At 48.4% G+C, this 14923-nt stretch overlaps 2 protein-coding genes across 5 annotated transcripts in view; both read right to left on the reverse strand.

The window, feature by feature from the left end:
- Positions 1–14923, reverse strand: part of LOC309358446 (lysosomal acid glucosylceramidase-like) — a 165852-nt gene that overhangs the window by 139176 nt on the left and 11753 nt on the right. The window lies entirely within an intron of this gene.
- Positions 1–14923, reverse strand: part of ENTREP3 (endosomal transmembrane epsin interactor 3) — a 34839-nt gene that overhangs the window by 13539 nt on the left and 6377 nt on the right. The window contains exons 4-9 of one of the 4 annotated variants that reach the window (XM_081891480.1): positions 10682–10858; positions 9336–9437; positions 6576–6683; positions 5452–5612; positions 3399–3498; positions 2110–2197 (exon numbers count right to left, since the gene is read on the reverse strand). In XM_081891480.1, coding sequence (XP_081747606.1) covers positions 2110–2197; positions 3399–3498; positions 5452–5612; positions 6576–6683; positions 9336–9437; positions 10682–10858 — 736 coding nt within the window. Of the gene's footprint in view, positions 1–2109; positions 2198–3398; positions 3499–5451; positions 5613–6575; positions 6684–9335; positions 9441–10681; positions 10859–14923 lie in introns of all 4 variants that reach the window. The other 3 variants (XM_081891479.1, XM_081891482.1, XM_081891481.1) reach the window with 3 other exon arrangements.

The raw sequence follows: 14923 nt of genomic DNA on the forward strand, positions 1-14923 counted from the left end.
ACTTCGGATGTATGGTGGTATGAAAATAAGCAAAACCAAATAAAAATTATTACCAAAAAGAAAAAGAAAGTGAAGTCCTCATTAAACTCATCCGCATTCTAGCACAAATTCCCTGTGTGCACATTTTTATATGCAATTCCCCCTATCATGTGCATCTTGGGAAAGCAATTTCCCCGTATATAATGCATTTTTGGGTGTGTTCTTTTCATGAGTTGTCAGGGAACTGCCATCGGAGCCAGAGGTGGAGGGAAGGCTCCAGAGGGATGCCGGAGAGGGTCCCAGCAGGGAGAGAGGCAGCCCATCTGCTGGGGAAGGAAATCAGCGTAACACCAGTGGAGAAGGGGGGCAGATGGGGGAATCGGAGAGGAGGCTCCAGGACTCTTTACCGGAGACCAGTGGGGAGAGCACGGGTACTCTGCTGCCCACACCCTCCCTGCGCAGAAGACTTCCGCGCAGGGAGAGTAGGAGGAGACTTGGCGTCAAAGAACTTCTTTGCTGGAAGAAGTTCAAGAAACACCCACTGACGGATTCTGCCAGCGACTGAGACAGCCATGAGTAAAAGGCTGTCCAGAGAGAAAGGGTTCAACCAGGCAACCTAGCCAGGAGTGGCGGCAGCTTACGCACAAGCAACCCCCTAGAACCATTACACGAGTGTATGCCTTTTATGGACATTTTGTCTTAGTGAATGCATGTTTCATTTTGTTAAAAATACTCTTTTCTCATTTTGCACATAGTTTAGAAAGCAACAAAACAAACGCAATAGGGTGAATCACATTTCGATGGGCAGGAGATAGAAATATGAATGTACTGTCTATCAAAACAGTCATCTGGTGCTCATATTCATCCACACATTACTTCACTGGAGAAATGCAATGCAAAACCTGGAAAAGTGTGGATTCTGAAGTGTGGATTCACGTATAGTTCCGCAAAGTACCAATTAGGCCTTTGAATGCGAAGTGAAATCAAATTTCTCCCCTGCCTAGAGGGGGGCAACCAAGTACAGGTGTCCGCAGGAATTTTTTGGGTGGGGGAGGGGACAGCAAAGCAAATATTCCAGATCACTTCATCAAAATACATGCTACAATCTTGTCCCTGACATCCTTGGACAGCTCTTTGGTCTTGGTCATGGTGGCTACTTTGGAATCTGCTGAATTGATTGCTCCTGTCGACAGGTGTCTTTCGTACAGGTACTGTAAGGAGCTGGGATTACAGGTAAGACCTCTCCCTTGCAGCAGGTGCTTCTAATCTCAGCTCGTTACATACAGTGAAGATACCAGGCAGCCTGACATCTGTCTGGTTGATAGGGGATCAAATATTTATTTCACTCATTGTTGTTGTTGTTGTTTAGTCATGTCCGCCTCTTCGTGACCCCCTGGACCAGAGCACGCCAGGCACTCCTGTCTTCCACTGCCTCCCGCAGTTTGGTCAAACTCATGTTTGTAGCTTCGAGAACACCATCCAACCATCTCGTCCTCTGTCGTCCCCTTCTCCTTGTACCCTCCATCTTTCCCAACATCAGGGTCTTTGCCAGGGAGTCTTCTCTTCTCATGAGGTGGCCACAGTATTGGAGCCTCAGCTTCAGGCTCTGTCCTTCCAGTGAGCACTCAGGGCTGATTTCCTTCAGAATGGATAGGTTTGATCTTCTTGCAGTCCATGGGACTCTCAAGAGTCTCCTCCAGGACCATAATTCAAAAGCATAAATTCTTCGGCGATCAGCCTTCTTTATGGTCCAGCTCTCACTTCCATACATCACTACTGGGAAAACCATGGCTTTAACTATACGGACCTTTGTTGGCAAGGTGATGTCTCTGCTTTTGAAGATGCTGTCTAAGTTTGCCATCGCCCTTCTCCCATCGCCCATCACTCATTATAATGCACATCAATCTCTGACTTTTGTCTTCTGGGTTTCTGGGGGTTTTCCTGTTGTTATTCTGTCTCTCACAGCTACAATAAACCTACCATTAAAATTATGGACTGGTCATTCCTTCGTCAGAGGGCAAACAGACAAATTTAGCAGGGGATCAAATACTTTCCCCCCTCACTGTACCTGTCAGAGATCTGGTCCACCCAGGTCCATCGTTAGGGATGCATGCCTACAAAGGTCCTTACCTTCACCACTGAGGACAACAGATGGGACCCGGTTGCAGGAACAAGGACCGTGTGAGGTATCTGTAAACTGCGAGTCAAACAGAGTCACCTGCAGAGCAAAGGCAGAAAACGTTGGTGAGCAGCAAACTCGGGAACACCTCGCCCCTGGGGGCTGAATGCGGCCCCTCCAAGCCTCTCTTTCTGGCCCTCATGACTCTTCCCCAAGCCACACCCTCTACTGGGCCCTGCTTCAAGCCTTCCTCACGGGTTCTTGCCTGGCTGAAATGTGTCCCATCACATTGCAGCCATGTCTCTCACTTGCCTGGCCAGGTGATAGAAACTAGCTTACGACCGGTCCTAAGACCTGCAATGGCTCCCAGTACATTTCTGAGCACAGTTCAAAGTGTTGGTGCTGACCTTTAAAGCCCTAAATGACCTCGGTCCAGTATACTTGAAGGAGTTTCTCCACCCCCACTGCTCAGGCCGGACACCGAGGTCCAGCGCCAGGGGCCTTCTGGCAGTTCCCTCCCTGCGAGAAGCGAAGTTACAGGGAACCAGGCAGAGGGCCTTCTCGGTAGTGGCACCCACCCTGTATAACGCCCTCCCATCAGATGTCAAGGAGATAAACAACTGCCGTGGTACCTCAGTTTTCGAACGTAATCCGTTCTGGAAGACCGTTTGAGTTCCGAAACGTTTGAAAACCGAAAACTCAAAACGGAAGCCTCAAAATGGAAATCTCAATGCGAAAAACTGAATACGGAAGCCGTGTTTACAGTTCGACTTCTGAAGCACATTCGAAAACCGAAGCATTTACTTCCGGGTTTACGGTGTTCGAGTTTGAAAACCGAGGTAAAACGGTCTCTGACTTTTAGAAGACATCTAAAGGCAGCCCTGTATTGGGAAATTTTTAATGTTTGTTGTTGTGTTGTACTTTTACTATTTTCTGTTGAGAGCTGCCTAGAGTGTCTGGAGCAAGCCAGTTAGATGGGTGGCATATATTATTATTATTATTATTATTATTATTATTATTATTATCTCAAGTCTCCTTCACTTCCTCTAGGAAGACATTGGTTTCCCTCCAGGGAAAGAACCTGGAATATATTGATATATATATATAGCCCAGATATTGTAAAGGTGTGGTAATCTGTCATGGAACAACCCCCTTGTAACCAGGTAGCAGGGGCTACCCAGACCTCGTTGCTGGTTGCAAAGGGGTCCCCAAGACACTTCAAGCTTCAGGGCTACAAACACGTAAGTCCACCACTACCCAAAGGAAGACCTTCCTGCCTTGAATTGTACCAATGTAATACCTGGCTGTCTCCGTGGAGTCCCATGACGGCCTCGTAACTGGGAGGGAAGTCGGTGGGGTAGAGAGGAACCGGGCTGTCCATTGAACCATTGTAGGTTATGCTGTCAGGGGGAGAAATAATAACCTCATTGTCCATGACACACTTTCCTTCTTGGTTATGCATTTATATCTCACTCTTTCCCTTAAGGAGGTCAGAATGGTATGCAGTGAAAACAGTGGGGTGGGGAGGGAAGCATTAGTTTTTAAAAAGTAACAGATGAGATGCTCTGAAGCCCATCTCCACCTGTGAGAGACACACAATCCTAGAATCCTAGAGTTGGAAGAGACCACAAGGGCCATGGAGTCCAACCCCCTGCCAAGCAGGAAACACCACCAGAGCACTCCTGACATATGGTTGTCAAGCATCTGCTTAAAGACCTCCAAAGAAGGAGACTCCACCACACTCCTTGGCAGCAAATTCCACTGTCGAACAGCTCTTACTGTCAGGAAGATCTTCCTAATGTTTAGGTGGAATCTTCTTTCTTGTAGTTTGGATCCATTGCTCCGTGTCCGCTTCTCTGGAGCAGCAGAAAACAACCTTTCTCCCTCCTCTATGTGACATCCTTTTATATATTTGAACATGGCTATCATATCACCCCTTAACCTCCTCTTCTCCAGGCTAAACATGCCCAGCTCCCTTAGCCGTTCCTCATAAGGCATCGTTTCCAGGCCTTTGACCATTTTGGTTGATCCGTACAGTTTCAAGCCTGCATTTTGCATCAATAAGGACTAGAAACCTGCATATAGTGGTACCTGGGTTCTCGAACCTAATCCATTCCGGGTGTCCATTCGACTCCCGAAACCATTCGAAAACCAAGGTGCGGCTTCTGATTAACGCGGAAGCAGCGTCGAATGTTTGGGTTCCGAAAAACATTCACAGACCGGATGTGATGGCCTGGGATTCGGACTCGGAGGCTGAACCTGAGGAATCCCAGCCTGCACAGGATTCCCTGCCTCCAGAACCAGCTGAGCCGGGGCTGGGGCCTGAGCCTGAAGGGTCCTCACCTGTGCTGGATCCTCAGGTGCAGGCACCAGCTGAGTCCGCTCTGGCTCCTGAGGGGGTGGAGGACCCATTGCCTGCAGGTGCTCCACTCTCAGCCCCGTCAGGGGAAGAGGAGGTTGCCTCTGGGTCCGGTAACCCTCCAGCCTCTCCTGAGCTGCAGAGGCTCAGGGCAGAGAGGCAGAGGGAACTAAGTTCCCGCAGGATGAGTGCTCACCTCCAGGCCAGGAGAGGCGAGTCACCTGTGGACCGGGGCTGCCCTATGCCTCGGGGCAGATAAAAGCCGGCCAGCCCCAGTCCCAAGTTGCGGGAGCAATGTTGTTGTTAGCCTGTTCCTGCCTGCACCCTGTCCTGCTCTTCTGCCAGAGTTCCTGACCTCACCCGACTCCCTGTCTTGGACCCCGCTTCAGCTTTGACGGACAGCCTCCATACCACACTGTCAACCTCTGACTGGACTTGGACCTCGCCGCACGATTAACCCTTGGGACCAGCACACCGGAACTCTTACTTCTGGGTTTGCAGCGTTTGGGAGCCGATTTGTTCGACAACTACCGTATTTTCCGCTCTATAAGACGCACCTAGTTTTAGAGGAGAACAAGGAAAAAAATGTTCTCTCCCTCTCTGCTCAGCGACTCTCCAGCAAAGCGGGAGGAGAAACGGAAGGGGCTCCTTCGCTAAAGGGGTGCTGCGCAGAGAGGGAAAGCTGCGCAGTGGCTCTCCAGTGAAGTGAAGCCACGAGAGCAAGAGGGATCGATCCCTCTTGCTCTCCTGGCTTCTGGGATAGTTCCGCAGCCTGCATTCGCTCCGTAAGACGCACACACATTTCCCCTTACTTTTTAGGAGGGGAAAAGTGCGTCTTATAGAGCGAAAAATACGGTAAGCTGTTTGAGAACCAAGGTACCTCTGTATTTAAAAACAAGGAAGACTTCTTTCCATCCTCAGCCTCTTTGTCCCCCAAACTGCTCCCAGGCTCCCCCTCTTATCTCCCCCACCTCTCCAAACCCCCCACACACACCTTTGGGCATCCGTCTCTGAACTGCAGGTGTACTCTGGAGGGTAATAGGGCGGAGGTGGCACTGGGGGAACAAACTCTTCCAGGTCCAACATATGCTGCAAGAACGTGTCCGGGGGTGACGTGCAATCCAGCGTCACGGAGCTGGAACGTGGAGGGGACAGCTGTGGAAGGAGACAGAAAACAGGGTAAGTGAGGGGGTTGGGCAAGATCTGAAAGGCCCCTGATGTTCTGAGGAGCCCTTTCTCTTGTTGACATAGGCTGGATACACACCATGTGTCTAGAGCAGTGTTTCCCAACCTTGGGCCTCCAGCTGTTTTTGAACTACAATTCCCATCATCCCTGACCACTGGTCCTGCTAGCTATGGATGATGGGAGTTGTAGTCCAAAAACAGCTGGAGGCCCAAGGTTGGGAAACACTGGTCTAAAGCACACGGCATCCCTCAAAGGATCTTGGGAACTTTTAGTCTATCCCTCCCGCACCCTTAACAAACTACGGTTTCCAGATTTCTTTAAGCGGGTGTGTGCTTTAAATGTATGGTGGGTATGCAGCCCTGGGGTTAAGTCTGTTTCCTGGGCATAATTTGCAACCCATCAGTCCCAAAGAAGCCCAGAAATTGGATTTATCAGAACCTGGGAAACTTGTCTAAGAGTCACATCCAAATGAAGACTCCTGAGAACTGTAGTTTGCTGGGGGTGCTGGGAATTGTTGCTTCGCAAGGGGTCAACTACAGTTCCCAGGATTCTTTGGAAGAACCACGACACATCAACAAGGAATTGTGCCTCCAGTGTTGTGGGTGCAACTCTGTGGAACTCCCTCCCACAAGAAGTCACAGAAGCTGCTGTCCCTGATGAGTTTCAGGCACCTAATTAAAACCATTTTATTTCAGGAGAAAAAACAGGTTAATTTAATTTTTAATGTTAATGTTAGTTTTTTTAAAAAAAATTAAATAAAATAAATTTAAATTATTATTTCTAAACTGGCAGTGAGTTTGCAGTCAATGAGAGTGTGAAAGACAGCCCTGAAAAGATTTTGAGAGGATAAGGAGAGGTTTTGAAAGCGCTCAGATTGTTCCCAAGTGAATCTGAGGCAAGCTGGGAGCAGGCCGCCCGTCTCTGGAACTCACCGCATAGAGGATGTCGAAAGAGAAGATTTGGATGCAACACATAATGGCAGAGAGGGTACAGACCACGATGGCGAAAACAGTCAGGCCACACACACTGAAGAGGAGGTCCTGAAGGGGCAGGGAAGGGGGAGGTGGGGGGGTGTCAAAACAGATCATTGTCACTGCGGTTGCAAAGGAACACTTGATGATAAGTCTGGCTGCCTAGACACTAACCCGTTTGCAGCACACAAAGGTAGCTTTCCTCGACCCAGAAGAGCTCGTTGCAGACCCTAAACACACTGCTTTTCATCTAGATTTGATTCTAGGTCCTGCCATCAAGTTGATACACATTTGGAAAACCTTCCCTTGACCGGATTGGCTATCCATGCCTTTTCCTCCCTGCCCAGGCCCCAAGTGACTGAAAAATAAGGTTACCAGACGTCCCCGTTTCCCGGGGACAGTCCCCGGATTTACAAACCAGTCCCCATACAAAATCCATTGAAGCTGAAAAGTGTCCCTGGATTTGTTAAGTTGTGGGCGAACATATCAGACCACACAGCGATTCTTCAGACAGCTCTTGTTTATTCACAGGCCAGAACAGAACTGAACTGAAGGGTTCAGCCAACCTGCTTTATATAGAGCTCAACTACAAAGCAACAGTAACAACTTTCTGTAACTATCCAATCACTGAACGTCACTTTCAATTCCTTATTTGCATATGCAGACCTGAGTGAAAACTATCTACGGTATCCCCCTGCTGGCCCGGGGTGAGAACTTCAGTACATAACAGGACTCATTGAAAAAAAAATCTGGTAACCTTAATGAAGAAGGAATTGGCGATTGAACTGCCCACCCACAACTGCACTGGGCTGGTGTGGGACACACACACACACACACACACACACACACACACACAAACACACCATTGCAGGACAACTTACATCTGTTTTACACATCACAGAGTAATACATAAGCAATCTGCCACGAGTTTTTATTTTCAGAACAAAATCAGTTTCTCAATAAGGGCCTTTCAAGAGCAAACAAATGGCCAAAAGATCTAGATTCGGGTAGTCCAACCTCTGCTTGTGTCCCCCGGGCCTTTTTTGGCCGCCCTCAAGAAAAAAACACCTTAAAAATCTAAAAAATCAAGTCTGATTACTGGTAACATGTATTTAATTATTGACATTAAAAATTATTATAGCCTTGCTGTGTACGTATTAACTGTGTATTTCATATATTTAATTAAATATAACTGTGTATATCTAGTAATATTAAATATATTGCAAGCACCTTAATGTACGATATGGGAATTTAATTCAGTGCGTGGCCCAAAGGTTCTGTGTCGGAGTTCTCTTGCGGTCCATTTGGTCCGAGAGTCTGGGCCGCTTTAAGCTAGATTGTGTGTGGACCATGCAGAATAAAGGACTGAGGCTATGTTGACGTCATGGATTTGAAGCATTATGTGACTGTAAGCCACTGTGGGAATTGTAGTTTTGTGAGGGGAATAGGGGCTGCCTAATAATAATAATAATAATAACAATTTATTTATACCCACCCATCTGGCTGGGCTTCCCCAGCCACCCTGGCAGCTCCCAACAGAATATTAAAAATCAACAACTCTCGGTGCCCTAAACAAACTACAGGTCCCAGGATTCTGTTTAGAGTGGTGTTGTGGTACTTTAAATGCATGGTATAAAAGCGGCCTCAGAAGAGGCAGATTTCGGGGAGTGTGGCTGGTTTGCCCACACTGAGTGCCACCACAATGATGTAATGCGGCAAGAGGCAAAGGGGCGCCAAATTTTGGCATCCAACAGGGCACGGCTGAAATTTGAAAGCCACTGGCCTCAGGCTCCATTTATTCTACAACACAACGTCGCGGGGGAAAGACCCACTTAAATCTCAGAAGCCTAATCTCCTTCTTTCTCTTGAAATAAAAAATTTAAGGTCTTATATATATATATATATAATAAATGTTCATAACTGCATATATAAACCACATGTCTGAAACCCCACAGAAAAATTCCTGAAACCATTTTGTCCCTCCCAAATTGACCTCAAATATTTCTCTGCTAGGTCAAAGGAAAATGGAAAAGCCTCCCCATTGTCCTTTTGTTCACAAATCCCGTCTTAAGGGTATGTCTGTGTATGAATAGGGTGACCCTGTGACCTGGCTCAGGAAACTAAGTATTTATCATTACAAAAGACTGGCCAGGCTCCCCAGGTAATCCAATCAAGTGACCATTAACAGGTAACCTGCCGGACAGGAGATAAACAATGCACTCAGATTTCTGTTGTAGACCGCCCTTTTTGTGATGTAGGTATGATGTATCTGGAGGGTGGTCTTGAGCTACACCCCTTCTGTGATGTATGTATGAAGTTTCTGGGGGTGGTCTTGGACTCCAGGGCGGGCAATTTAAAATGTCTATATAAGGGCAGGCACACCTTTGTTCTGGGTCCTCCTCCTTTCCTGTATGTGAGGGGAGCACCCTGTTGCAACAGTCAATAAAGATCAGGCTTACTAGCTGCTTTGCTTCTCAATATTCTCTGGTTGGCCTCTGTTATTTTCTCCACCAATGGAGAACCTACAAAGGACTCTATGAGGGCTCTTGTATACCCCATAAGGGAATAAGGGCAGATTTTTGTTTCTTACACTCTCATTCACATTCACACACACATACGCATACACACACACCTCCTATAAAACGTCGGATGCAGCATGTAACCTTCATCAAAAACTGCCAATAGATCCGTCTGCGATCAGGAGCATCCTTGTTTACTCACCTTGAGGACCAGGCGGACCTTGGAACAATTTGGATCCAGTTCTGCATTACTTCCGCAGCTTCCGAGCTGGCAGCAAGGGCACAGCTGAGATGGAGAGGTGCCCTGCTGGGGAGGCAGGAAAAGTTTGTAAGTGTGCTGCTGGCAAATGTACTTTAACCCGAGGCAAGGTTTCTGGGCCTGCCCGCAGTTGCACAGCACCATGGGCCTCGTAGTCTCCTCCCTTCCTCCCCTGTTGCTCCTTTATCCTTGGAATTGCCCCCACCCCAAAACAACTTTTGAAGCCCCCCCTCTTACTTCTTTCACACCCACCTTTTCCACGAAGCGTTTGGCGCACAACCATGCAAGTCCCCACAGCCCTGTCACGACTAAACCGAACTACGCAGTAACTAAAACAATTCATATTCCCATTGCTATAAATATGCAAAGAAATACTCTAATGTAAAATGGTACATGCATGCTTGGAAGAGGGAAGAGGGATGCAGCGGGGGGGGGTTTGGGGGGGCGCAGCTGGCAGAGAAAGAGTTAAGTGGGCCCTCCTCCCCAATCCCTCTGCTCCAAAGCGCCCCCTTCGAAAGCTGCTTTCCCCCTTTGAAGCCACCTTCCCCAACCAGGTGCCCTCCAGATGTCGCTGGAGTCATTCTCCCTGATCACTGGCCGCATCGCTTGAGAATGATGAGAACTGGAGCCCAAGAACATTGCTGAACTACAACTCCCATCATCCAAGACCGTCGTTGAACTACAACTCCCATCGTCCATAACCGTTGGCTGTGCTAGCTGAGGCTGACGGGAGCTGGAAACCCAATAACATTGTTGAACTACAACTCCCATCATCCAAGACCGTCGTTGAACTACAACTCCCATCGTCCATAACCATTGGCTGTGCTAGCTGAGGCTGACGGGAGCTGGAAACCCAATAACATTGTTGAACTACAACTCCCATCATCCAAGACCGTTGTTTAACTACAACTCCCATCGTCCATAACCATTGGCTGTGCTAGCTGAGGCTGACGGGAGCCGGAAACCCAATAACATTGTTGAACTACAACTCCCATCGTCCAAAACCATCGGCTGCGTTAGCTGAGGCTGATGGGAGCTGGAAACCCAATAACATTGTTGAACTACAACTCCCATCATCCAAGACCATTGACCAAGCTGGCTGAGGCTGATGAGAGCGGGAGTCCAAGAACACGGCTGAACTACAACTCCCATCATCCCTCAGCATTAGCCGTGCCAGCTGCCAGGGGGTTCTGCCGGGAGCTTGGCGATGCCTGGAGAGCACTCGGTTGTGGAAGGCTGCGCTGGAGGAAGAACGTAACGTATTAGCTCTGCTCTACGTCAAACCCCACCTGGACGTCCAGGCTCCGTATCCCCTGCTCCTTCCAGACCGCATAACGGTCTCGTTGTCTTACCGGCTCGCAAGCCTCCAGGGACTTCACCTGCTGCTGGGCATTTTGGCAGGAGAGGATGGAGCCAGCCAGGGTGAGCATGACTCCGAGGACTGAGAGGAGCGTGAAGAAGGTAATCTGGGGGGTGGCGGGGAGAAAGAAGGCCATTAAATCCCTAAGGAAGATGAGAGGGGAAGAGACACACACACACAGGAAATGGAGGAAGAAGGTGTCTTGTACAAAGCCAGAACGCTGTCCCATCTAGCTCAGTAATAATAATAATAATAATAAATTTTACTTATACCCTGCCCTCCCCAGCCAGAGCCGGGCTCAGGGCAGCTAACACCAATAAAACCACAGTAAAAACATAATAGGGGGAAAGAGAGGGATGGGAAGGAAAAGGGGGAAAAACCAATTTAAAATACAGGTTAAAATGCAATTTAAAATGCAGCCTCATTTTAAAGTAGCTGATAAATCAAGACCATAAGGGGAGGGAAACATAAGGGTCAGACTGAGTCCAAACCAAAGGCCAGGTGGCACAGCTCTGTCTTGCAGGCCCTGCGGAAAGATGTCAAGTCCCGCAGGGCCCTATTCTCTTGTGACAGAGCGTTCCACCATGTCGGGGCCAGTACTGAAAAGGCCCTGGCCCTAGTTGAGACCAATCTAACCTCCTTCAGGCTCGGGACGTCCAGAGTATTGTTATTTGTGGACCTTAAGGTCCTCCGTGGGGCATACCAGGAGAGGCGGTCCCGTAGGTACGTGGGTCCTAGGCTGCACAGGTTGTAGTCCTACCTGGACATGCTGAGGACCGAACCCAGGACCTTCTGCATGGAAAGAAGATACTGTGCCCCCTGAGCCACGGCCCATCCCAAAACAGTCACAGTGAGGAATATCTTCAGACGGCCAATTTCCTTCCACCCCAGGCTGATTAAGTGTGCACAAAACCACTTCTGAACTCGAGAGGAGGTGGAGTTGCAGGCTGCACGCCCTCTCCACGTGCGCGGGGGCCGGCTCTCAGCCTCCGCACGATTGAGGGGATCCCTGGCCGCGTCATCCCCTGGGATTGGCTGGCCTAGGGTGTGTGTGGCTGGTGCGACATCACACTGGCGCGGCCGGGGATCTCCCTCTTTTGCCACCTCAGCTCATCGGGTTTCTCACCCTCCCACCCTTTAGGTTTTCCTTTTGACCTTGCTATGGGCCTCGGTTGGTCGCCGTTGAGGGGCCTGGTAGGAATTTTTACCACTTGGCAAATTGGCACCAGCCGCTTGGTTTTTCGCCTGCCTCGCAGCAAATCGTCACAACTTCCTCGGCATTGGTGGTTAGGCATTGGTAGGGGTATTGTCATGTGGATGAAGGGGGGAGGAAGCGCCATCACCTCCCCTGAATATCGAAGGGTATTCCTGTTAAATTGTGGGTGAACATATCAGACGACACAGTGATTCTTCAAACAGCTCTTGTTTATTCACAGGCCAGAACAGAACTGAACTGAAGGGTTCAGCCAGCCTGCTTATATAGAGCTCCAGTACAACGTTACTGTAGGAACTTTCTAAAACTATCCAATCACTGAACATCACTTTCGATCCCTTATTTGCATAACTATCTACAGTATCCCCCTGCTGGCCCAGGGTGAGAACTTCAGTACATAACAATTCCAGTAAAGGATTCCGGGGGTTGTGGCCCTGTCTGAAGCCTAGGGAGGTGAGGGCCTAAGGCACGCCCCCGAGCGGTGACCCCGGGGTAGTTCCTAGTTGATGTGCATCAGCAGGTCTCCCCCTACTGGTGGTTAACCCTTCTTGGTCTTCAAGCAATCGGGCTGAAGTCGGATAGTCGGTAATTGCCTAAGCCAATACCGCTCATTCCTGTAACCAATAAAGTTGTGGCCATTTTTTGCCCATTAACCTAAATATTTGTGTCATGTGTCTTTATTTCCACTGGTGGGGGGGCTCGGCATGCAATGGAAGGTGCTACCAGTAGGGCTAGACCCTACAGAGTAGAGCTGGGGAAGGAGGACTTCCACAACAGCACAAAGCAGAAGGAGAACAATTTTCATCCTGGCTAGTAGCATTTTGACAGCCTTATCCTCCACAAAATTCTCTTTTGCGGCTGTCCAGGTTAGCGGCCGTCACAAATTCTTGCAGGAGTGAGTTCCACAGTAGGTGCCCTGCAGGGGCGAAACAACTCTTTTGTCTGACACCCGAATCTTCCCCTCAGTTGGCTTCATCTGATGTCCTCAAATTCCAGCGTTATAGGAAAGAGAAAGAGAAACTTTCCTCTTGTCCACTTGCAGCATTTTAAGCACATCTATCGTGCCTAGACTTGGGTGGCGCTGTAGGTTAAATCACAGAGCCTAGGACTTGCCAATCAGAAGGTCGGTGGTTCGAATCCCCGCGACGGGGTAAGCTCCCATTGCTCGGTCCCTGCTCCTGCCAACTTAGCAGTTTGAAAGCACATCAAAGTGCAAGTAGATAAATAGGTATCGCTCTGGTGGGAAGGTAAACGTCGTTTCCGTGCGCTGCTCTGGTTCGCCAGAAGCGGCTTAGTCATGCTGGTGACATGACCCGGAAGCTGTACGCCGGCTCCCTCGGCCAATAAAGCGAGATGAGCGCCACAACCCCAGAGTCAGCAAAGACTGGACCTAGTGGTCAGGGGTTCCATTTACCATGTCTAGGGCTGGGTGATATCTGATTTTCAACATCGCAATATCCGGTTCACCAACATCGCGATATACTGATATATCACAATGTCTGAAATAAGGATGGAGCTTGGCTGGCTTCACGGTTTTTCATGCCTTGTGATTTTGTGTGATTAGCACACAAACGCACACACACATTATGGTTTGTGATATATTGCTAGGTCAAAAATTATGAAACCGATATCATGATAGGGACTTCAAACCAGTTTTGGACAATATATTAATATATTGCCCAGCCCTAATTATGTCCTTCTCACCTGTCTGTTGGTTTCCTTCTAAGACAACTCATCTCTCTCTTTCTCTTTTTCTCTCGATCTCATGATGCCCCATTTTTGGAACGATAATGCCTCTCTCCACCCGCCTTCCATTCGGAGGCCTCCTCAGAACCCACCTTTTCCATAATGCCTTTGGCACAACCTCAGCTGGAAGGAATCCTAAGTATAAATGTGCTTCTTGACAATTTGTTTCCATTTATGCCTGCTTTGCCTTCCTTCTGCACATCAACCCTTTGTGTTTCCTAAGAACATTTGCTTTTCAGAGCTAGGGAAGTTCGTTCTGAAATGGAACTCGTTTTGGTTCAAGTTCAAGACGTCCAAAGAGGAACGGATTCCGGCGAACGACCATCCCTTTACAAAGCAAACTCGTTCAGGCCAGAGTTTGATTCAGGTTCGTCCAAATGATCCTCAACATTCAGACAGTTGCAAGCTGCTGAAGTATAGAATACAGTGGTACCTCGTGTTACAAACACTTCGGGTTACAAACTCCGCTAACCTGGAAACAGTACTTTGGGTTGAAAACTTTGCCCCAGGATGAAAACGGAAATTGCGTGGCGGTGGCATGGCAGCAGCAGGAGGCCCCATTAGCTAAAGCGTGCCTCAGGTTAAGAACGGTTTTGGGTTAAAAACGGACCTTTGGAACGAATTAAGTTCGTAACCTGAGGTACCATTGTATACTTAAAGAAGACGAAGAAAACATCAAAACACACGGTGGCGTGTGAATTGATTTTTCCATGTATTTCCCCCATCAATTACGTATTTTAATGGCCCGAAAACTCCAAAGCTTATTTTTTTAAAAAAGCAAATGAAGAGAATGAACTTGAAGATGAACTAGAAACCTTCCAAGGTTCCACCACCAAAATAACTTTTTTTGTGTTCATTTAACTTGGCAGTTACAGGAACGACTTTCAGGCTTTCAGCCCAGAGATTTCTGAACTAATTCAGTTAACTATGTTAAGAAGAAGAGTTTGGATTTGATATCCCGCTTTATCACTACCCTAAGGAGTCTCAAAGCGGCTACCATTCTCCTTTCCCTTCCTCCCCCACAACAAACACTCTGTGAGGTGAGTGAGGCTGAGAGACTTCAAAGAAGTGTGACTAGCCCAAGGTCACCCAGCAGCTGCATGTGGAGGAGCGGGGAAGCGAACCCAGTTCACCAGATTACGAGTCTACCGCTCTGAACCACTACACCACACTAGACTAGTTCATTCCAAACACGAACGAAGCGTCAATACT

This window comes from Podarcis melisellensis (genome assembly GCF_964234715.1).
Source record: "Podarcis melisellensis genome assembly, chromosome: 16".
Lineage (NCBI taxonomy): Eukaryota > Metazoa > Chordata > Lepidosauria > Squamata > Lacertidae > Podarcis > Podarcis melisellensis.